Source organism: Pogoniulus pusillus, chromosome 2 (genome assembly GCF_015220805.1).
Source record: "Pogoniulus pusillus isolate bPogPus1 chromosome 2, bPogPus1.pri, whole genome shotgun sequence".
Taxonomy (NCBI): Eukaryota; Metazoa; Chordata; class Aves; order Piciformes; family Lybiidae; genus Pogoniulus; species Pogoniulus pusillus.
Genome location: NC_087265.1, coordinates 20,626,980 through 20,650,642, shown reverse-complemented (window position 1 = coordinate 20,650,642; position 23,663 = coordinate 20,626,980). Strand labels below are relative to the sequence as shown.

At 46.5% G+C, this 23,663-nt stretch overlaps 1 protein-coding gene across 1 annotated transcript in view; it reads right to left on the bottom strand.

Annotated features, from left to right (window-relative positions):
- COL5A2 (collagen type V alpha 2 chain) overlaps positions 1-23,142 on the bottom strand; it is a 167,569-nt gene extending 144,427 nt beyond the window's left edge. The window contains exon 1 of the mRNA XM_064158033.1: positions 22,440-23,142. Within this exon, the coding sequence (XP_064014103.1) occupies positions 22,440-22,542 (103 nt within the window). The 5' untranslated portion in view covers positions 22,543-23,142. The remainder of the gene's footprint in view (positions 1-22,439) is intronic.
- Positions 23,143-23,663: the final 521 nt, after the last annotated feature.

Here is a 23,663-nt window from a genome sequence, read left to right as displayed (position 1 = left end):
TTCATTCAAATGCAAGTCCAAATCCTGCTCCACTGTCATAAGTAAATGTCACACTGCCTGACTGACGTTCCCTCCACCATCCTACTCATCCTGGGAAGAGAAACCACCTTCTGAAGTCTCCTAATGCCCCATTCTTCAGCAAGGGCAAAGTAACGAGCTCTCAGTCAAGCCTGAAGCAGGTAGGAGATGTCTACAGAGATGGAGCAATGAACTTGATTGAAGGAACTAAAAATACTAAAAAATAAATTCCTTTGGTGCTAAAATTCCTGTGATTGGGATAGGATTACTATTGCAAAGGTAAAAGAGAGCAATCGGAGGGACCTGGACAGTCTGGAGAGGTGAGTTCAGGCCAATCTCCCGAAATTCAACATGGCCAAGTGTAAGGTCCTGCACCTGGGTCAGCACAATCCCAAGCACAAATCCAGGCTGGGTGGCAAATGGCTGAGAGCAGCCCTGAGGAAAAGGACCTGGGGGTCTGGGTTGATGAAAAGCTCAACATGAGCCAGCAGTGTGAGTGCAGCCCAGACAGCAACCGTGTGCTGGGCTGCAGCAAGAGCAGTGTGGCCAGCAGGGCAAGGGAGGGAATTCTCCCCCTTTACTCCACATGGAGTACTGTGTACAGTTCTGGAGCCCCCAACATAAAAAGAATATGGAACTGTTGGAGCAAGTCCAGAGGAGGGCCACAACAATGCTCAAAGGCCTGGAGCAGCTCTGCTATGAGGACAGGCTACAAGAGTTGGGGCTATTCAGCCTGGAGAAGAGAAGGCTTTGAGAAGACCTTGTAGTAGCCCTCCAGTATCTGAAGGGAGCCTGCAAGTGGGCTGGAGAGGGACTGTCTTGTAAAGACAGGATGAAGAGTAATGTGTTTAAACTGGCAGAGGGAGAATTAAACTGGATGTTAGGAAAAGGTTCTTTCCAGTGAGGCTGGTGAGACGCTGGCAGAGGTTGCGGCTGCTCCCTCCCTGGAGATGCTTCAAGGTCAGGTTGGATGACGCCTTGAGCAACTTGTTCTAGTGGGAGGTGTCCCTGTCTATGGCAGGGGCTTGCAACTAGCTGATCTTTGAGGTCCCTTCCAACCTAAACCATTCTATCATTCCAACGCAAAGCCATTTCTGCTGCTCAGCCACACTGCTTCTAGCCGAAACACAGGAACAGCCAACCTCGCAGTGGTGCTGATGTGTTTCCTCTGTGGGGCAGAACTGAGGGAAGGCACAGTGGAGAGCATGACTGACCATCCAGTGCCCATAAATAGCTGCACAATTGCAACTGAACTGCAATCTAAGCTCCACAAAACCCCTCCATGAGGTCTATTTTCTACACACACCTCCTTGTTATGGTTGGTCGGGTTTATGCTGTCCTGCACAGTTTGAGGTCAGCATGGAAAACAGACCCAGAATGGGCTCTCATTCATTACTGGCAAGCTCCCTCCAGAAAAAAATACACCCCAAGGAGCCCAGTGCTCAGGCACAGAGGCAGAAGAGCCAGCTGGTAAGGCACAAAGCCTGTGACTGCTTCATTCAAGGAAGCAGTCCTTGGGATCCCTTCCAGCCCTGGTAATTCTCTGATTCTATGATTTCTGAAGCCTGAAGAGATGGTGATGCATTGCACAAAAGAGTATCAGTATTAGTGCCATGATGATGCACCATCTGTAGTGTTCTATAAGCCACACAGCAGCTGCTGCCTCTTGTTAATATCTGGATATCTTAAAAACTGACTTTGCTGTTCCTAATCAAAGGGAAGACATTAATGGTACTAGGAGCAGTGCTTTTATGGGACAGGCCAAAGGTCAAGAAAAACACTTCCCACAGAGGGAATCTTATAACTGCATATAAATACCTAATGGGTTGAGGTCATTAAGATGGGGCTGGGCTCTTCTCAGCAGTGTCCAGGACAAGGAGCAACAGGCACAAACTAGAACCCAGTCAGTTCCACCTGTACCTGAGGAAAAGCTTTTTTGCCGTGAGAGTGCTGGAGCCCTGGAGCAGGCTGCCCAGAAGTGTTATGGAGTCTCCTTCTCTGCAGAGATTCCAAACCCATCTGGACAATGCAATCCTGGGCAACCTGTTCTGGGTGACCTTGCTTTAGCAAGGGGGTCAGTCTGGTTGATCCCCAGAGGTCTCCTCCAATCCCTGTGATTAGTTCTGAAATAATTTCCCAAATCTCCATCTCACTTATACTGGGTAACTCCAGGGGCAGGGAAAGAAAACAAAACCAATCAACCAACAACGCCAACAGACAAACCAAACCCCCATAAACAGAGAACCAAACAAAAACCCCCAAACTACCTACGGAGACAGGAGCTGGGAGCACAAGGCCTGAGCAAGACCTGTCCTCAAACACCACGCTTTGTTTAATATCAAAAGGGCTCATCATAATCAGCTATTTGTCTTTCCTGACTACAACAACATGTCCTAAAGCTCACTCTGCCATTTTAATAACCAGTTGGAAGTCAACACTATCTGCAAAGGCAGGAGAATGGTATTTACATTTCACTGGCAACTGCATTACATTGTATAAACAAATGACTTTGAGATTTCCCTGTCTTGCAAGGTTCAAGAATTTCAGTCTTTCAGCCTGCACAAGGGAGGAGATTTAACAGACAAAAAGGAAATAAAGGGAGTGTGTGCACACACATACAAGAGTAAGATGGAAAGTTAGTGTAGTCATAAAGAAATAGAATCCAATGCATGGAAAAATAATCATTCTGATTTCATAGAATACCAGGGGTTGGAAGGCACCTCCAGAGACCAAGTCCAAACCCATTTCTACCTTTTTATCACCAGAAGTAGAAGCTGGTAGCTCTAATGAACAGTCACTTCAAACTAGTTTTACTCAAAGTGCATTTTTTTTAGTAAGCCAGCCCCAAACCTACAGTAAAGTTGAAATTAAAGGACAAACTGACTTGATTTCCAAACTCCTTTTCTTCTGAAGTTTAAATATTTAACCTGTGGGAAAAGACTAAAACAGAACAAAACAAATGCAGACTCACAGAACCTTAGAGGTTGGAAGGGACATCCAGAGATTGAGTACAACCTCCATGCCGAGGCAGGATCCCCTAGGGTAGGCCACACAGGAATGCACCCAGGCAGGTTTTGAAAGTCTTCAGAGAAGGAGACTCCACAACCTCTCTGGGCAGCCTGTTCCAGGGCTCTGTCACCCTCACTATAAAGAAGTTTCTCCTCATGTTGAGGTGAAACCTTCTATGTTCCAATTTGTACCTGCTGCTCCTTGTCTTATTGCTGCTGACCACCAAAAAGAGATTGCCCCCCTCCACTTGACACCCACCCCTCAGATATTTGTACACATTGATCAGACCTCAGTCTTCTCCAGACTAAACAGCCCCAGGGCTCTCAGTCTCTCTTCATAGGGCAGATGCTGAAGCTCCCCACTCATCCTTGTGGCTCTCTGATGGACTCTTTGCAGCAGGTCCCTGTCTCTCCTGAACTGAGGAGCCCAAAACTGGACACAGTACTCCAGATGTGGTCTCAGCAGGGTAGAGGGGGAAAAGAACCTCCCTAGACCTGCTGGACACACTCTTCTCAATGCACCTCAGGATGCCATTGGCTCTCTTGGCCATAAGGGCACAGTGCTGGTGCACAGATGGAAGAGACCTCCAAGATCATCCAGTCCAACCTATGAAGAACTTGCTGCCCACCAGCACTCCAAGGTCTTTCTCCACGGAGCTGCTTTCCAGCAGGGCAGACCCAAACCTGTATTGGTGCCTGTTGTTAATTCCTTCCTAGATGTAGAACCCTGCACTTGTCCTTACTGAATTTCATGTGGTTACCTTCAGTCCAGCACTCAGCTTGTCCAGATCTCATTGGATGGAAGCACAGTCTGAGGAATGTCAGCCACCCTCTCCAATCCACTGTACTCTATCCAGCAGGTCCATTCTGCACAAGTAGAATGCCTCAGTCCTTTTCTCAAGACATCTCTACTTGTCAAGTAGTACCAAAGAAGTAATGGGGGCTTTAAGAGCAGGGCTACCTGATGTAGACATGCAGAAGAGCAGCAGGATCTTGTCTTCTCACGTGGCGTTTTGAAATCGTATGCGTGTCATGGATTACTCAGTTGTGATTCTTGTCCCAGTAAAAGAAAGGCAGGGAACTAGCACACCAAAAAGTTTCTTCTCATGGCATTGAGTCAACACTTGCTGAAATTTATAGGAGATAGATTAAGCCACAGCTGTGTCCTGTTAGAAAACAGGACAGCAGGAGCCTCCCCTTTCCAGGCACAGTCACATCCCATTCTCCTACTCTCGCTCCAGCCCAGAGCTCCTGAAGCACTCTTCCAGGCAGAGCTGCAGATGAGAACGTAACACACACACTCCAAATGGCAAGTCACCAGCCAGATTAAGCATGCTTAATTCTGCCCAAAACTCACTTTATAAATTCACATAAAGTGTCCTTAGGACAACTATAGGAGTTGGGCTATCACACCAAGCACACAGATCATCTTGAGAACCCTGAAAGCCTCAACTTGCTGCTTCATTTGCAGTGATGTGATGCAAGAACCTTTTCTGTGTCAGATTTGAGCACAGAACAAAGCCATTGGGATTCCCTTGAGTCCTCCTGGAACCAGGAACTGGGCTGTGGTTTGGGTACTGATGTTAACTAAGCACCAGAAGCAACTTTCAATCAAAATCAAGTGAATTTGTGCAAAAACAGACAGCAAAACTCAGAATGGCTTACTTCAAGGGATAGTTACCAACAGCCTTCATAGCCCTAATGCTCCAGTGGCAATAGATTTTAAAAGCACTGCTCACAAGGAAATTATCTCTATGTGCACTTCATATTATTCTGTACAAATGATAGAAGATTTCTAAGGGAACCACTCTTTTATGACAACTAACTCACTGCTGTGTCACTTCTAATGAATTCTTACTTCAGATGAAAGGCCCCTGATGTTTGTTGCCCTCTTTTAAAATGAAAAATGGAAATACTTAAAGTTTTCATTCATTAAGAGGCAAACAAACTAGACAGAAGTCATCTCATTACAAGGAATAAGGCTATTCATGTGCTTCAGGTTGGGTTCTAAAGTACTCCCTTGAATGGGAGATTTAAATCACCAAATATTTACTTTCTGTATTCATTACAGTCAAACACAAACAAAATAAACTGCCTATCTTGCACAGTGCCTGTAAAATAGACAAATTCTGTCCTGCAGAGGTTTCCTAGGATACCAGAGAAGGCTCCAAGAAACAGAGAACAGCTGGAAGAGGGGGAAAAAAAAAAACCATACCAGAAAAAATCCCAAAGAACTAAATGTTCCATAACCTCAATTTTAAAACCATTAGAACGATACCACTGATAAAAATCAGAGCAGTGCCATTCACACTGGCTGCCCACAGCACTCTGCCTACGAGCAAGCAGGCACAGCCTCAGAGATCAAGATTTAACTTTTCTCTCCCATCATCTCATTCTGCCCCTAAAAAATGACACCACAACACAATCAGGTGTGAATGCTTTGACAGAACATGGTAAGGCTGCAAAGTGTTCGTTTGCACAAGACAAGGAAGGGCAAGTCCACAGAGAGATGTGCTTACTGAAGCCTTACAGCCAGCAACAGCTTGCGGGACTCACAATCTCGAGATGCCTCCGCTGAGCAGCCAGATTCCCTTGTGAAGCTGGTCATGCTATTCCACAGGGAAATCCATGCCATTCCACAAATATATCATAGAATCACAGCATGGTTTAGGTTGGAAGGGAACACAAACACTAGAACAGGTCGCTCAAGGCCTCATTCAACCTGGCCTTGAACACCTCCAGGGAGGGAGCAGCCACAGCCTCCCTGGGCAACCTCTGCCAGTGTCTCACCACTCTCACTGGAAAGAACTTCTTCTTAACAGCTAGTTGAAAACTCCCCTCTGCCAGTTCAAACCCATTACTTCTCATCCTGTCATTACAAGACCTTGTAAATAGTCCCTCCCCAGCCCTCCTGTAGGCCCCCTTCAGATACTGGAAGGCCACTCCAAGGTCTCCTCGAAGCCTTCTCTTCTCCAAGCTGAAGCACCCCAACTGCCATAGCCTGTCCTCATAGCAGAGCTGCTGCAGGCCTCCTCTGGACTCACGTCAGCAGTTCATCAGCAGGATGACTCAGGATGTGCATTACAGCAGTATCCTAAGGCTTCACTTGAGATCAAGGATGCTTTGTGCTTCCTGCTGCACAACTTCCTCAAAAGCTCCCTCACGTAGAGTTACAACATCAAACTGAAGCATGCCCAAGCTGCACAGTCCCCATATGCAAGGTTAAAGTTTTCTATCACTATAGCAAATATTTCATCAGGAAAAAAAAAAGGAAACTAATTTTTTTTTTAAAGAAAGAAAAAGAGTTAAAGGACAATTTGCCTACCCTCAGTCCTAGCTTCTGAGGCAGGCTTCAGGCATTCTGCCAGTCACATGCACAACTCTGCTGTTCAGTGCTGTCGCAGCAGCCCTGCTGTTATGTTGGCTCTTCCTTCCCCACACGGCTCCATTTTCCATGTTCTGCTTTGCTCCTTGCCAGGCTTGATGTCTCTTACACCAGGTTCTTCCCTTCCTTTGTTGCCAGTGTGTGTTCCAGCATTTTCTGGCCCTTGCTGAAGCAAGCATTTAAACATCTGGAAATGATCCTCCATCACTTTCCCCAGCAAGCTTCATCTGCCCAGCAAGGCAGCTCCCATACAGTGGGAAAAGTCTGATGGCTGCAGATGTCACACTGCTGGTACCTAAGTGAAGTGCACCACACCTCTAACAGACCACACATTGCACTACTCTAAAGCTTAACGTGCAGGAATCTAAAAGCACACATAAACTTCTTCTGGTCTCTTCTCACAGGTAATCAGTGATAGAGCAAGAGGGAATGGCCTTAAGCTGTGACTGGGTGGGTTTAAACTGGACATTAGGAATTTTTTTTTTCCAGCAAGAGTGGTCAGGCATTGGAATGAGCTGCCCAGGGAAGTGGTGGAGTCACCAACCCTGGATGTGCTTAAAAGTCGTCTGGATGTGGTGCTCAGGGATATGCTGTAGGGTGCACCTCATAGAGTAGGGTTGTTGGTTGGACTTGGTGATCCTGAGGGCCTTTTCCAAATGGAATGCTTCTGTGTTTCTGCCTCTTGTCACCTTGAAGAAGTGGAGCCTGTGTTTCAAAAGCATAGAAGGACACCTCCTGGCATGAAGGTAATAGTTTAAAATATCTGACTCTTGTGTGATGAAGCTACCTGGCTGAGAAAATTAATACTGAAGCATGAAGAGAAGCCTCTGGGGAGACCTAATCACCACCTTCCAGTACCTGAAGGGGGCCTGCAAGAGGGCAAGGGAGGGACTGTTTATGAAGGCCTGCAGTGATAGGACTCTGCTCTTGTGAGACCCCACCTGGAGTACTGTATGCAGCTCTGGAGCCCCCAGCACAAGGAGGACATCCATTTTCTACAGATTTCAGCATGCATGCTGCAGCTTTACAGCCCCACACATTCCATGGCTGACAGAGCTCTAAATTAGGTAAAAGAAATAGAGTGTAACACATTACATTCAGAACTGTGTTTTTCACAGAATCACAGAATTAACCAGGTTGGAAAAGACCTTAAAGATCATTGAGTCCAATCTAACACCTTCTAATTAACTAAACCATGGCACTAAGTGCTACTGGCAGGGACATCTCTCACTAGAGCAGGTTGTTCAAGGCCTTATCCAACCATAGAATCAACCATGTTGGAAGAGATCTTCCAGATCATCCAGTCCAACCTATCACCCAGCCCTGTCCTCCAATCAACTAGACCATGGCACTATGTGCTCCATCCAGTCTTTTCTTGAACTCTTCCAGGGATGGCAACTCCACCACCTCCCCAGGCAGCCCAATCCAGTGCCAATCACTCTCTCTGAAAAAGTTCCTCCTAACATCCAGCCTATACTTCCCCTGGCACAACTTGAGACTGTGTCCCCTTGTTCTGTTGCTGGTTGCCTGGCAGTAGAGACTGACCCCCACCTGGCTACAGCCTCCTTTCAGGTAGTTGTATACAGTAACAAGGTCTCCCGTGAGCCTCATCTCCCAGCTCCCTCAGCCTCTCCTCACAGGGCTGTGCTCCAGGCCCCTCACCAGCCTTGGTGCCCTTCTCTGGACATGTTCAAGCAATTCAACATCTTTTTTAAATGGAGTGGCTCAGAACTGGACACAGAAGTCAAGGTGTGGCTTAATGAATCAGAGGCTGAGGGCACAAAGCACACATAGCACAATGACTGTCTTGTTAAGCCCTTTGTCTGGAACACTCTTTCAGTGCTCCACAGGCCTCTAAACAAACACTCTCAAGGCTGCTGGATACCACATGAAAAGCTCTTGCGTGAGTTAGAAAAGGCACCTTCTCAGCACTGGAGGCTCTGTTGCTGCATCATGAAGCACTTAGAGACCAATAGGTTTTCAATGTGTGCTTTAGGTTGCGTTTGGTTTCTATACAGTGAGATCAGTGGAATGAGGGAGGTGATTCTTCCTCTCTGCTCTGCTCTCATGAGACCTCACCTAGAGCACTGCATCCAGTTCTGGGGCCCTCAACACAGGGACACTGAATCCTTGGAGTCCAGAGGAGAGCCATGGAAACCAGAGGTCTAGAAAACCTCCCCCATGGGGACAGGCTGAGGGAGATGCAGCTCCTCAGCTTGGACAAAAGGCTCGCATGGAGACCTTACAGCAGTCTTCCAGTACCTGAAGGGGGCCTACAAGACAGCTGGGAAGGGATGACTTTCAGGGGCTTGTAGCAATAGGATGAGAGGGGAGGGATTTATGATCTAGACTGCAGATGAGGAAGAAATTCTTTACAGTGAAAGTGGTTAGACATTGATGCAAGTTGCTCAGGGAGATCATGGATGCCCTTCTCTGACGGTGTTCAAGGCCAGGTTGGATGGGGTCTTGAGCAACCTGGGCTAGTGGAAGGTGTCCCTGCCCATGGTAGGGGGGTTGGAACTAGATCATCTTTAAGGTTTCTTCCAAACCAAAACATTCTATGATAGTCAAAGAAGCCAATCCATCATCTGAAAACAAATAAAGGAAGAGAGATAACTACTTTCTGTCTATTGCAAACTATTTCCACTCCTTTTCTATGCCTCCTGAAGAGGTAGAAGGGACATCTCACATCCAGTGCCTCTTTGGAAGCTCCTGCCTCTTTTGCTTTCCTTTGTCTTCCTTTCTCAAAGGTCTGGCAGGGGTGCACACCCTTGAGTAGCAGAGATTAAGTCCTTGGAGTATCTGTCTTTTTCAAGTCTGGCTCACCTACACTGCCATTTTACATGTTGTTTTCCCCTACCACAAATTAGAACTTAGGCCAATGCTGGGTGAATTCACTGAAGGTGAATGAAAGCCTCTCTTCCTCAGGCTTTTCTGCCTAATGGATCATGAGGGCTATATTTTTCTTTACCTAGGTCATGCTATTTAACTAAGAGCAGCATCTGTAGTTTTAGTCTCCTCTGAGCACAGAGCAAACACTGTTGTTACCATCAGACTTTCTCCAAGGCAGTTGTCTTTGTATGTCTTCCCCATACTTTTGCACAGATGGCAAATATTGAATTCCTCATTGTCATCTGTGATTTCCATTCTAATCCTGTTTCTATCCTGATCTAGATTACAGAAGACTCTCTCTGAAAGCCTGAGCTCATCCGAAATAAAGACTTGTTACTCAGAGTCATGTGCCTTGATTTCATTTTCCCACCACTCACAACAGCAACATCTGGAGTACTGTGTCCAGTTCTGAAGCCTTCAACACAAGAATAATCATGGAGAGGGTCCAGAGGAGGGCTTTGAAGATGAAGAGAGAGGCTGGAGTATGTCTCCTGCAAAGACAAGCTGAAAGTGTTTGGTGTTCACCCTGAAGAAGGGAAGACCTGGGGACCGTAAAGCAGTCTCCAAGTACCCCAAGTGGGGCTACAAGGAAGCTGGGGAGGAACTGATTACAAGGGCACATAGCACTAGGACAAAGGGCAATGGTTTTAAACTATAATAGACTAGGTTTAGATTGGACACAGATTGGAAGAAGTCCTTTACTACCAGAGTGGTAGAACACTGGAAAGGAGAGGTGGTGGAAACCCTCCCTGGTGACATTCAAGGTCAGGCTTGACAGGATTCTGAGCAACCTGATCTAGTTGGGATGTCCCTGATCACTGTAGGGGTGTCAGACCTTTAAAGGTCCCTTCCAATCCAAAGCATTCTATGAGAAAACAAAAGTATTTGAAAGCGAGAAAGCACCAAAAGAGGCTGCAGAGTCTCCTTCTCTGCAGAGATTCCAAACCCATCTAGACATTGTGTTCCTGGGCACCCTGCTCTGGGTGACCCTGCTTCATCAGAGGGGTTGGGTGAGATGATCTCCAGAGGTCTCTTCCACACCCCACCATTTTGTATGTGTGATTTAAGCTAAGACCAACATGAAGATTTCATAAGACAAACCAAGCAAAAGCTTTCCTAGCAGTCAAATGCTATTACATCAGCACACCACAACATCCATTGACCAATAACAGCCTTACAGACCTCCTGGTGAGGAAACTCCATCATGTCTTTCCCCTCTCACAACTGCCATGTAAATTCTATTTCAATACATGACAGCAGCGGGGACACAGAGATGCCACAGTACCATCTCTAAAATATTTTGGGAAGATCTGTTCATATCTTATCTTAGACCTGAAGTCTAACCAGCTTACAAGTTTCCTGATAAATAAATCATTCAATTTTTCCAGAACCCAAATCATAGAATGGTTTAGGTTGGAATGGAACATGAAGATAGTCCAGTTCCAATCCCCTGACATAGGTAAGGACACTGCCAACTAGAACAGGTCGCTCAAGGTCTCATCCAACCTGGCCTTGAACACCTGCAGGGAGGGAGCAGCTACAACCTTCCTGGGCAACCTCTGCCAGTGTTTCACCATCCTCACTGTGAAGGACTTCTTCCTAACATCTAGTTGAAATCTCCCCTCTGCCAGTTCAAACCCATTACTCCTCATCTTGTCATTACAAGACCTTGTAAATAGTCTCTCCCCAGCCTTCCTGGGGACCTTTCCTTGTAGAAATAATACCCAACAGCTAAAGACACCTTCAACAAGGTCAGCATCAGCAGCCATGCTCCTAAGTAATGTTAAGTCAGAACAACCCCAGAACCAAAGCATGCTTTGCTAGCTGGAGCCCTCAGGTTCCTACAGGCCTGGTCACAGCTACCACAGAGAATTCTCTCTTTTGTTGACTGTAAATTCTTGTGCAAAACATCACTACCATGATGGACTGGGAAGCAAGTGAAGATAAATGGCATCCCAAGTATAGTCTCATTTTGTCATGAAAAGAGGAATTTTACTCCAACTCAGTTGTTCAATGGTATCTTTCCTAACAGAAGGTTCATAATTGAGTTGAAAAAGTCAAAGCTAGACCATACTTCATGAAAAAAATCAAAAGATTATTGGTTATATTATGGCTTAATTATAAACTGACCTAAATTATGATTTATGATAAATTCAGGGTAATTTCATTTCCCTAGAAGAGCAGCCATGGCTTAAAAATGGCTAAAACCATCCTTAAGCCTAATAAAGCTAACCCACATATCCTGGTCTGAAGGAACTTCCCCTTGCCAGTGATTATTCAACTCCCTATCTGCACAACATGCCATAGGATGCTCTTAACCAACCACTGGATGTGTAAGGTTCAGTGTTTGGAATGTTTCAGGCACTGCAGCTGGGGGGAAAAACACAGAATCATTGAGGCTGGAAAAGACCTCTGAGATTATCAAGTCCAGCCTACGACCTAACACCACCACATCAGCTAAACCATGCCAACAATTACCACATCCAATCTTTCCTTGCAGGGATGGAGGCTCCACCACCTCCCTGGGCAGTCCATTCCAGTGCCTAATCACCCTTGCCATGAGGAAGTGCTTCCTAACATACAACCTAAACCTCCCCTGGTGCAGCTTCAGGCCATGCCCTGAAAGATAGACAGAAAGTGAGATAAAAATAATTATCTTGGGATAGCATTACATGTTTTTATTAGATCAAAAGACTTGGTGGAGCCCTCTGAAGAAAACCTCTGTGACAAGCAAAGTGGAAACCAGGCAATGAAGCAAGGACAGCCTCTGTTGATTCTGCTTTAGTTTTTTCCTTCAATATTTTTCTCTAGACCTACTGGGATATTTCACAGGACCGGAGACATGAGATTTCAAACTAGAGAGTGATTAAATATTCATCAAGGTCATCTATGGTTCCTTGGAAGAGAGAGGACTGCTTTAAACAGACCCTCTGAGGCTGCAGTAATGGGGCTAGCTATCCAAGGATAGGTGACAGCTCTTAAATGATGAACAGTTTCTTCCTGCCTTTCAGCCTATATTTTCTTACCATTTTTACATGGAGTATTCCTGTTGGAGTAATTAGGCCAAGACAGATTCATAATGATAACTTGTGTCCCATCGTCTCTTCCTGCACTGCACGGTCATTGTGCCTCTAATCCTTCACTCTAGCTGGCCAGCTTGCTGAAGGATGCTGGCAAGCACTTCATGACCAAAGAATGTTGTGGAAGATATTGTATGGACCTTCTCAGCCAGACATCTACTGCACAGCAGGGAAGAGGCCTCAGTGGGACAGTTTACTCCTCTGTTCTTACTCTAAATGAGTTCGTGTCCAAAACTCTGAATTCCTGCCAGCAGTATCAGAGTCGCTGGTTGTGTTTCTCTGCAGCCACATTATCCAAAGAACAGGGGCACAGAGATTCAAATTAATTCTTTAGTCCTCCCATGCCACCCTTACCTAGTCCAAAGGCTATAAATGAGAAATAGCCAAGACACAAAATGCTGTGGGGAAGCTTTTCAGTCTAAAAGCAACTCCATTATATCATTCTCCCAACTGCACTGTTTATACAATGCTGCAGGGGAAAAACAAAACCACACCACAAATTCTCCAAAACTCCAACCAAGTTTCAGCAGGCAGCAGCACAGTCAAGGAACCACCTTAGACCAAGCTGTCCAAAGGCAGAACCTATCTTCATCAGCTGAAAAAAACTCAAAACCCCAAGGGTCTGCACGAATAGAAGTTCCCCACACAGAGAGCATCCCACCGCTGGCCCTCTGACAACTATTCTTAGTCTTCGTGCTTATATAACACATGACCCTTGCACAGCAAATGGGGGTGGGATAGTGCAATAAATGGAATTTGTTTCTCACTACTAGAATAAAAGACAGCACAGCAGGCCACCTGAAATGTACAGTGCTTACTCAGAAAAGGTCATTGTTAAGTAACGCTTTGGATGTTTTAATTACCACAGTGCCCAGGCCTTATCAGCATCCAAAGCTCCCTGCACGTTCTTGCTTCCAGAGTCAGAAATCAATCTACAAATGAAGAATTTACAGAACAAATTGTCACACCTGCTGCTACAGACAGGATAACCATTTTAGCCTTTCTGGTGGTTCAGCAACGGCACTAGCTCCTTGAGTTTCTCAGTGCTTCTCACGGGAAAAGCAAAAAATCATGGCACAAATTTCTCAGCTTTTAAGTCAAGAAGAGCACACATCATCAAACAAAACCTGTGACAAGAACTATGGAGAAAAGGTGTGACTTGTAAGCAGATAGTGTATTGATTACATCCAAGATGTAAACAGTGCACAATGACACCTCTGAGGCATCTCATAGAATGGTCTGGGTTGGAAGGCAACTCCAAAGATCATCTTGTCCAAGCCCCTCTGCAGTCAGCAGGGACATCTTCAACTAGTTCAGGCTGCCCAGAACCATGTTGAGCCTCACCTTGAATATTTCCAAGCATGGGGCCTCAACTACCTCCCTGAGCAACCTGTTGCAGTGTTGCACTACCCTTACAGTAAAGAACTTGCTCCTAACATTCAATCTAGATCTGCTCTTCTCTAATTTCAAACCATTGCACCTCATCCTATCACTGCAGGTGTTTTTAAACAGTCCCTCTGCAGCCTTCTTGTAGGTTCCCTTGAGGTACTAGAAGGCTGCTATTAGGTCTCCCCCAGAAGCCTTCTCTTCCCCAGGCTGAACGACCCCAGCTCCCTCAGCCTGCCCTCATGGCAGAGCTGCTCCAACCCCCTGATCATTTTCGTGCCCCTCCTCTGGACCCGCTCCACCAGGTCCATGTCCTTCCTGCATTGAGGGCTCTCATCCACAGAGTGTTCCATGACTTACAAGCCATTCTTTCGCTAGCTTGAAACTGTTGGCTTCCTTGTGAAGAACACTTACTTCACAGCACTGAAAAAAACACACCACATTTTCCTCATTCCCTTCTCATTATGCTTTGAATGAATGTCTCAGACATTCCAGGTCGAATTATACTTGCCTTTCTGCATGTGACGGTCCAAGAAGCCTTTGTCAAAAACATGAAATTCCAACTTAATCTGATTGAAGTCATTCATTTTACAGCAAAGGATACTTGGGTTTGCCCTGTGCATTAGATTAAGAATAGGCTCTTTTGTCTACAAGTCGAAGTGCAAGCCCAGCCTCTCTTCCCTGGCCCAAGTGAGAACTCACTGGATCAACACTTGGATTTATTCTTCCTAAGAAGAATTCTTTTTGAGGGGGGAGTAAAATTAAACCCCAAACAAACTTCTATCATCAGGAGCTTACACACAAAAATGTACAGGCTCACAGAGCCCACCACAATCAGTGTACCTCTAAGGAGGAATCACATGGCTCCAGATGGAATTCCGACTATTCTTTAGTACTCCTTTACTATTTTTTGGCAGGCAGTTTGTTGCCTTTCTCTGTGTATGGAGTAACAGTTGCACATAGGCCACAACATCTGCTCAGGCCTTTTAAAGGATGCTGGAACATGTCCAAAGAAGGGCCATGAGGGTGATCAGGGAGCAGGAGCTCCTCTGCTATGGGGACAGGCTGAGAGAGTAGTGGCTGTTTGGTATGGAGAAGAAAAGGTTCTGAGGAGACATTATTGTGGCATTCCAGTATCTGAAGGGAAAGATGTGAGGGACTTTTTAGGCTGTCAGGTAGTGACCCTGGAGGTTTTTAAGGCCAGGCTGGATGTGGCTCTGAGCAACCTGATCTACCGCAAGGTGTCCTTGTCCATGGAAGTGGGGTTGGAGCTAGATGATCCTTGAGGTCCCTTCCAGCCCTGACAATTCTATGATGCAGAGTCGTGCATGAAGATCTGCATTCAGACTTTCTGCCTCCCCACATGACACACAAGAATCCCTGAGTTTTCTTCTCTCATAGACCATCAAAACCCAAATAAAGTGGTGAACTGACCACTTCTAATTCAAACCATGGAAAAAAAACACAACCTGTGTAATTGCTACCTAACACAAACAGAAATTAAAAATACTAAACTCATACACAGGTTTTTTTTATAATTAATTGAGGAGTTTGGTGGACACTTAATTCTTCCCCAAGAACTTCCATGAACTAATAAATTGAAAAAGGCTTCATTCTTTAATGTTAATATGTTACTCTTAAGCAGGACCAATCCTGTAATGTTCACATGAACAAATCAACCCAAAAGATTCATAGGATGGTTTGGGTTGGAAGGGACCTTCAAGATCATCTAGTTACACACACCCCGCCATGCCAGAGGCAGGGACACCTCCCACTAGAGCAGGTTGTTCAAGGCCTCATCCAACCATAGAATCAACTAGGTTGGAAGAGACTTCCAAGATCATCCAGTCCTGTTCAATCAACTAGACCATGGGGCTAAATGTCCCATCCAGTCTTTTCTCAAACACCTCCAGGGACAGCAACTCCACCACCTCCCCAGGCAGCCCATTCCAATGCCAATCACTCTCTCTGGGAAGAACTTCCTCCTAACATCCAGCCTATACCTCCCCTGGCACAACCTGAGACTGTGTCCCCTTGTCCTGTTACCGGTTGCCTGGCAGTAGAAACCAACCTCCATCTGGCTACAGCCCCCTTCCAAGTAGTTGTAGACAGCAATGAGGCCACCCCTGAGCCTCCTCTTCTCCAGGCTAAACAACCCCAGCTCTCTCAGTCCTCTCCTCACAGGGCTGTGCTCCAGGTCCCTCAACAGCTTTGTCTTCCTTCTCTGGACACGTTCCAGTATCTCAACATCTCTCTTGAATTGAGGGGTCCAGAACTGGACACAGTACTCAAGGTGTGGCCTGACCAGTGCTGAGTACAGGGCAAGAATAACCTCTCTTGTCCTACTGGCCATACTGTTCCTGACACAGGCCAGGATGCCATTGGCTCTCTTGGCCACCTGGGCACACTGCTGGCTCATCTTCAGCTACTATCTACCAGTACTCCCAGGTCTCTTTCTTCCTGGCTGCTCTCTAGACAGTGTCCCCAGCCTGTAGTGCTGCTTGGGGTTGTTGTGGCCAAAGTGTTCCTTGAAGACCTCCAGGGAGGGAGGCATCCACAGCCTCCCTCGACAACCTGTTCCAGTGTCTCATCACCTTCACTGAAAGAATTTTTTAGCAATCTCCAGTCTAAACCTGCCCTCCTCAAGCTTCAATCCATTCCTTCTCATCCTATCACTACAAGCCTTTGTAAAAAGTCCCTTCTCGGCTTTCTTGTAAACCAGCTTCAGGTACTGAAAAGCTGCTGTGAGGTCTCCATGGAACCTTCTTTTCTTCAGGATAAACAGGCACAAATCTCTCAGACTCTCCCCACAGGGTAAGTTCTCCAGTCCTTTGATCACCTTCATGGCCTTCATGTCCCTCTTATGCCAGAGGCACCAGAACTGGATGCTGTACTCTACATGGGGTCTCACAAGAGCTAACAGAGGAGCAGAATCACTTCTCCCTTGTCCTGCTGGTCACAGTTCCTTTGATGCAGCCCAGAATACAGTTGGCCTTGTAGGCTGCAAGCACACATTGAAATCAGTTGCAAAGATGAAAGGACTTCACCGAGAAATTAAGATTGAGAGTGCCAAAATGTGAATGAAAGCATGGAATGACCATTTGGTTTCTATGGCAATAATTTAGATCTGTAAACATTGTGGAGGAAAAAAATGGCTGCACTAACAAGCACAGCATGCAGGTCTTCTTCAACTCCTTGTCCAAAAAGCCAAGCTAGAGTGGATAGCTGAACATGACCCTCAACTTTATGTATTCCCTAATTTTAAGTAAAATATTTATTCAGTCTGAACAGGAGGATTCTTCCTGGGGACTTTTCTTGTGCCAAGTTCTGTGCAGTCTCTTTCCCACTTTTTTACAGGCAAAGGAGCCAGCCACAAATATTCAGAAGTCCTCAGTCAGTCCCCAAAAACCTCTGACATTTTTTTAAATACAGAATGGATTCTCATCTTCTGCTTATTTAATCACTTCTAATTTTGAGTTATTTGCTACAACTAGACCCACAGACAGAGATGCCCACACACTGGCACAAGCACACAGGCTTCCTCGCAAGCAGAGGTACACCCCTGGAGGTGTTTAAAAGATGTAGAGACATGGTGATAACCAGACTTGGTAGAGTTGGAGAATGGTTGGGCTCAATGACCCTGAAGGTCTTTTCCAATGAAAAAAACCCTCTATGCTTCTAAGTGAATGATCCTGGAACTTCAGAGAGGGCAAAGAAAATAAGAACATTTTAAAAAATTAAAAAAAAAAAACCCAACCCAAACAAGTATCATTAAGATCCTCACTAAAATGGTGTCACAGTATCATCAGGGTTGGAAGAGACCTCACAGATCATCAAGTCCAACCCTTTATCACAGAGCTCAAGGCTAGACCATGGCACCAAGTGCCACGTCCAACCTTGCCTTGAACAGCCCCAGGGACGGCGACTCCACCACCTCCCCGGGCAGCCCATTCCAGTGTCCAATGACTCTCTCAGTGAAGAACTTTCTCCTCACCTCCAGCCTAAATTTCCCCTGGCACAGCTTGAGGCTGTGTCCTCTCGTTCTGGTGCTGGCCACCTGAGAGAAGAGAGCAACCTCCTCCTGGCCACAACCACCCTTCAGGTAGTTGTAGACAGCAATAAGATCACCCCTGAGCCTCCTCTTCTCCAGGCTAAACAATCCCAGCTCCCTCCATTAGCAAGACAGAGGTTTCAAGGGTTTTTTAACTCTCACATTGTTCCCCTTGCACCTTTGAAGACTCTTTATGAAGATTAAAGACCCAGAAAACTGAAAGAAGCACCTAGAATGATTGCTCCACGATTCCTGTTACCTCCTTATAACTACAGTGGGCTCTCCCTTGACATCACATTACAGAATTGTCAGCATTGAAAGGGACCTCAAAGATCATCCAGTTCCAAACCCCCTGCCATGGGCAAGGACACCTCACACTAGATCAGGTTGCCCAGAGCAACATCCAGCCTGGCCTTAAAAACTTCCAGGCATGAGGCTTCCACCACTTCTCTGGACAACCTGTTCCAGTGTCTCACCACCCTTGCGGTGAAGAACTTCTCCAATCTAATCTACTCTCCTCTAGCTTGGATTCACTCCCCCTAGTCCTATCACTACCCAATGCCCTACTCTCAGTGCCTGTCCCAAGGAGACTTTGCAACAAGGTAATCTCTTTTCTCCCTACAGATACCCCCTCACTGATATCAGAAATGTTATCAGGCAAATTGGGTAGCCCCCATTCAAGCAGCTCAGCTGTTTCTGTCTCCATTAAGGCCATTCCATTCTCCACTCTCCTTTGCATGGTTTCCATGCAAAATGAAAGACCTTGAGAACACAGATGCTGAACAAGGTCCAAATAGGACAACGTAGCTGCAAAGGGTCTGGAGAACAGGTCTTCTGAGGAGCAGCTGAGGGAACTGCAGTTGTTTATTCTAAAGAAAAGGAGGCTGAAGGGAGACATTCTCACTCTCTACACCTATCTGAAAGCAGGGGTTGGTCTCTTCTCCCAAGAGGCAAGTGACAGGATGAGAGCAAACAGCCTTAAGTTGCAGCAGGGGAGATTGAAGTTGGATACACATGAGGTACAAGACCCATGAGGAGAGGCTGAGGGAGCTGAGGTTTAGCCTGGAGAAGAGGAGGCTCAGAGGTGACCTCATCACTGTCTACAACTACCTGAAGGCAGGCTGTAGCCAGGTGGGGGTTGGTCTCTTCTCCCAGGCAACCAGCAACAGAATGAGGAGACAGTCCCAGGTTGTGCCAGGGGAGTTATAAGCTGTATGTTAGGAGGAAGTTCTTCCCAGAGAGAGTGATTTGCCGTTGCAATGGGCTGCCTGGGGAGGTGGTGGAGTTGCTGTCCCTGGAGGTTCAAGAAAAGCCTGGATGGGGTGCTCAGTGCCATGGTCTAGCTGACTGGACACGGTTGGGTGATAGGTTGGACTGGATGATCTTGGAGGTCTCTTCCAACTTGGTTGATGCTATGATTTCTTCACTGAAAGGGTTGTCAAGCCCTAGAACAGGCTGCTCGGGGAAGCATCATCCCTAGAGGGCTTGAAAAGCCATGTAAATGTGGTGCTGAGGGACATGGTTTAGCAGTGGAGTTGGCAGTGTCGGGTTAACGGCTGCACTCGATTTCAAAGGCCTTTTCCAACCTAAATGATTTCATGAATCTATGAATTCAAACAAAACCCAGTTGTTTGCTTTTGCTTGCTCACACTGACAAATCAGGTATTTGTAAATCAATCTCTCAGCCTTGAAGCAGGGCTGACACCATAAAAGTGGGACAAGGAAGAATAATAAATCACTGTGACATTCAGCAGACCAAGGGCATGATGCAGAAACTGAGGAGAACCTACAGGCATGTCTAGCATTGCAGTGAGAAATGCAGGAGATAGTGGCAATAAACCACTGCTGCCATGCCCATGTGGAATTGGTACCCAAACCCTCCTGAAGGAGGTGAGTCTCACATTTTGAGCTCTGATTGACGTTCTCTGAGAGATTTTGCTTTGAAAGTGTTTCTAGCTTACTTCTTTGAAAACAAAGTTTTGAAGAAAGCAATCAAATGTACACTCACAAGTGGATGGGAAAGGATCTCACAAGTATGCATTGCTCCTGCTAGTACCTTCCTCCAACCCTACTCCTAAGTCAGGATTATGCAGTGTGTGGAAACATCCCTACATCATAGGTTCAGGGTTTCTGAGTGCTTCAACTGCACAACATTCCAGCCATCTTCTGGGCACTTCTTGGTCCTACTGCATTTCTGAACTAGTCAGGGCCCCTACACAGAAATTAAACCCAACATCTTGCAGTCTTTCAAGGATCTTGCAGTTATCTATTCTTAACTATTAAACAGACACATTAAAACAGACAGTATCACAGTGACCAAGTTTGCTGTCCCAGGTTTGGAAGTGTCTGTATTTCATGTTTGAAAGTTCATTTTAATTGTGTGTACTATACAGCACCACCAGCCAAGAGCTCAAGCAAAACAGATCCATCTGCCATGGTTCCAGAAGAGGAATAAAAGAAAGGAACGCAGAAACTGGCATTATTTTAAAGCACGGCAATGCTTAAGTGCCAAAACAAATATTGTTGAGCAAAATGTTGGGTTTAAAGAAATATTACGCTTTAGTTATTTTTTTTTAAACCATTTAACCTGCTTTATTGGATTCAGCTCTCTCAATAGCACTCACACTCATCATGATACATCCTGTAACGGCCGTTTCTTTCTTCCACTGGTCTTGGGAGTGACAAGCAGTGTTTAACTCTCCTCATTTTTTCTAGGACTGGCAAGAACAATGGTTGTTAAAATAGTTTTACCATGCTTTCTGAAAGTCTGATACTGAAAGTCTGATCTTTCTGATGTGCCTTTCTTGCTTCCCAAGAACCCTCCAATATTGATCTACTACAGCACCTGTATGAGGTGGCACATTCCACCCACTGTATGAACAGCAGTGAAGTAGCTGTACAAACAAGTCATCTGCAGGACAACACAATGTACATTGGTCTCAAACCTCTGTACAAGTACTAAAACCAAGACAAACCAAGGTTAACACCACCAGCAACAACCCCCACTCTGCAGCACTTGTGGCTTCAATCAGGAGCTAAATAAACCCTGCAGACTCGTTCACACAGTTAGATCAACGTGTAGGATGCAAGCCCCCTCTTACTCTGCACCATCCCTCACAACACACTCAAAACAGCTCTGGTGTCTTCCTGGTCTTACTTTTATTACGACGAACTTTGGAGGAGCAGCTTCCTCGTATGGTAGACAAAAACGATTCCATTCTCCAGCAGGAAGATGAGGAATAAGTGAGGTAAGTGCAAACAGATGTCACTGATTTATGACCCTGAATTTTGCTCTCTGGCTTACCACATACCTCTCTCAGCTTCCTAAGCCTTCAGACTATATGGGAGGTACACTCCAGAAGGTGCTGCTCCAGTACTGACTCATCCCAGAATTTCCATAATAGCAACAAACTAGCAAACGTCACCTAAGAACCACGCAGATATCTCACATTAAATTAGCCGTCTTGTCCGTCCCCCCCTTTTTTCTTCTTGTACGGCAAGCGAGCTTTCACTTCTAAATGGCAACACCCTCCCTCCGAAAAAACGAAGTCATTATTTTCACAAGTGTTTTCTTTGTTATTAGATGTAAAAGCGCACAGAATATGCCTACGAAGCACAGTGCCGAGCGGACGCGAAGCGCCCCCTCTGCGGGACTCCTTGCACAGCGCGCAGGGTCAGGGCGCTCCCGCCCGGCTTTGTGCAGCAAGAAGTTGAGGAATTACTGAGCAGCTTTTTAGTCCTCAGGCTCCGGCTCCTCCTTCACTTGTGTAACGCAGCCTTATCCCCTGAGAAGTTCAGTTGCAAGGAACGCTGAATTTTTGAAAATATATACTAAAACAATAGCAAACTGTTTTGTTGGGTCCCTTCGCTGGGCACCAGGGGAAAGCGGCTGGGGTTAAGAGAGGAGAAGCCTTAGCAGTACGGCCAGGGGTACAACAGCTACAGGCGGTCCCACAGCAGTGCTTTCACATTTCAGGAAACCAACGTGCAGCAGGACATCCATCCAGCCCTCTTCTGACCATCGGTCTCTAGGGCACTGAAATGGTATCAAAGCAGCAGGGATGTAGCGGCAGCCTAAGTTCAGGCTACAGGGGTCAGGTAGGCAGCTCGCCAGCCCTCAGCGCTCCGCTCCCAGCCCTGCCTCAGACCCGCCACTAAGAGCTGGGGGAAGGAGAAGCGAAGGAAAGCAAGCAGGAGGAAGAGAAAAGGGGGGGGGGGGGGGGGGGGGGGGTGTGTGTGCACCCCACGTTTCGGCATTTCTCTAAAACAAAGGCAGGGAGCAAGCAGATGTTGCTCGGCGCAGAGGACTCCACCCTGCCAGGCTCCCGTGTTTACTTGCCCGGAGGCTCCCTGCCCGCAGCCGGTCCTCAGCCCCGTCCCAAACACGTTTCTTTGTTGCCCAATTCCCAGGGGCCGCAGCACTGGGGGCCAGCGCAGCACCCCGGCTTCAAAAGCCCCAAGTGCCAATCTCGTTGTCCCCTGCTCCGAAGATAAAAGCCAAAGTCTTGTTACTCCTGTACCCCAAGGATTTTCCACTCCTCTCAGCACTGAAATCACTCGACAAGCACCCTGCATACGAAGAGGAGGATTATTACGGGTTCAGGAGGAGAGAAACTCACCACCATCATATTCCTCCTCGCCTTGTGCTTTTATGGTCGCAAATCGCCCTAATAAAGCTGCAAGCATGAAAAAAGTTCTCGGCTGTACCCAGACTGCCATCATGCCTGGGTATCAGGCATGTATCCTTCTGGGCAGCACCAAAAGCAAAAAGGTGCAGAAACAGAAGGTTATTTTAGCACCATGAAGCCAGCTGGGGAGTCTTTCTGCCTCTCAGCATCAGTTCCAGGACAAAGTCTGCGAGCTTCTTTCTTCAGCACCAGCTCCAGTGCAGTCTGCAAACACTCCGTTCAGGGGATGCAGCTTTAAATAGGAAGAATGCTGCCTCCACTTCTCTTCCTGCCCCTTTTCAGCTCGTTCAGGCTCCTAATCGTCCACTCCCTGCCAAGCAACACTCTGATTGATGGTAAATAACCGAATCAGAGCTGGCTTCAGTCTTCGTTGAACTTTTCCTCTCTGCGACTACACTTGCAAGATACTTTTCTGCTGCTGGGCAGTGCATGTGCTGTATGAGGACCGTTTGTTAAGCGAGCAAAAGCGTAGTACCGTAAGAAGCTGTCAGGAAGAGAAAGCTCTGCTTTTAACACACCCAGCCCACGCTTCCTGGGAATGGAGGGTATAGCCCCATTTGGAGCTGATTCCCTTATTTGGAACTTGATTGCTTCCAGCTTGCTGAGAGGAGGATTTCCTTCTCTTCCCTGCTAACCGTCCCCTGCCTTGCTGCTGCTGCCTGTCGAGAGGGACCACAGAGCTACCAAAGCAGCTTGTTTCAGGATCCTTTAAACAGCCACCGTTCTCCCTAGAGGGGCATAATCCTTCTGCAATTAAGTATTTTCTGGATAATCTCAGTGTGCTCTGCTTTTTTCTGTCTTAACATTGGGAGGACTATTGCAAATCTCTGGAAGATGCTCCACACTTCCAACACCAGAATCACCCAATTACCTTTCCTCCCAGGTTTTCTGCCCCTGTTCCCTAACAACTGGAAACCTATAACCCCCAGCCTAGTATTTAGCCCTTAAGAATGTGCTTAATTAGCATTCTAGCCTGGGTACTAAGCAAATCTCTCTTTTGTGGCTCACTTGCATCTGGAATGGGAATGCTGAGTTTTTTAACTCTCCACAGTGTTCATGGTCTACAAGACTCTGTCATTTAATCCCCTCCTCTGCTAGGAATGGGGTCACCTTATACCCACTGCAGAAAGATGCAGATTAATCTGTTGGAAGGTT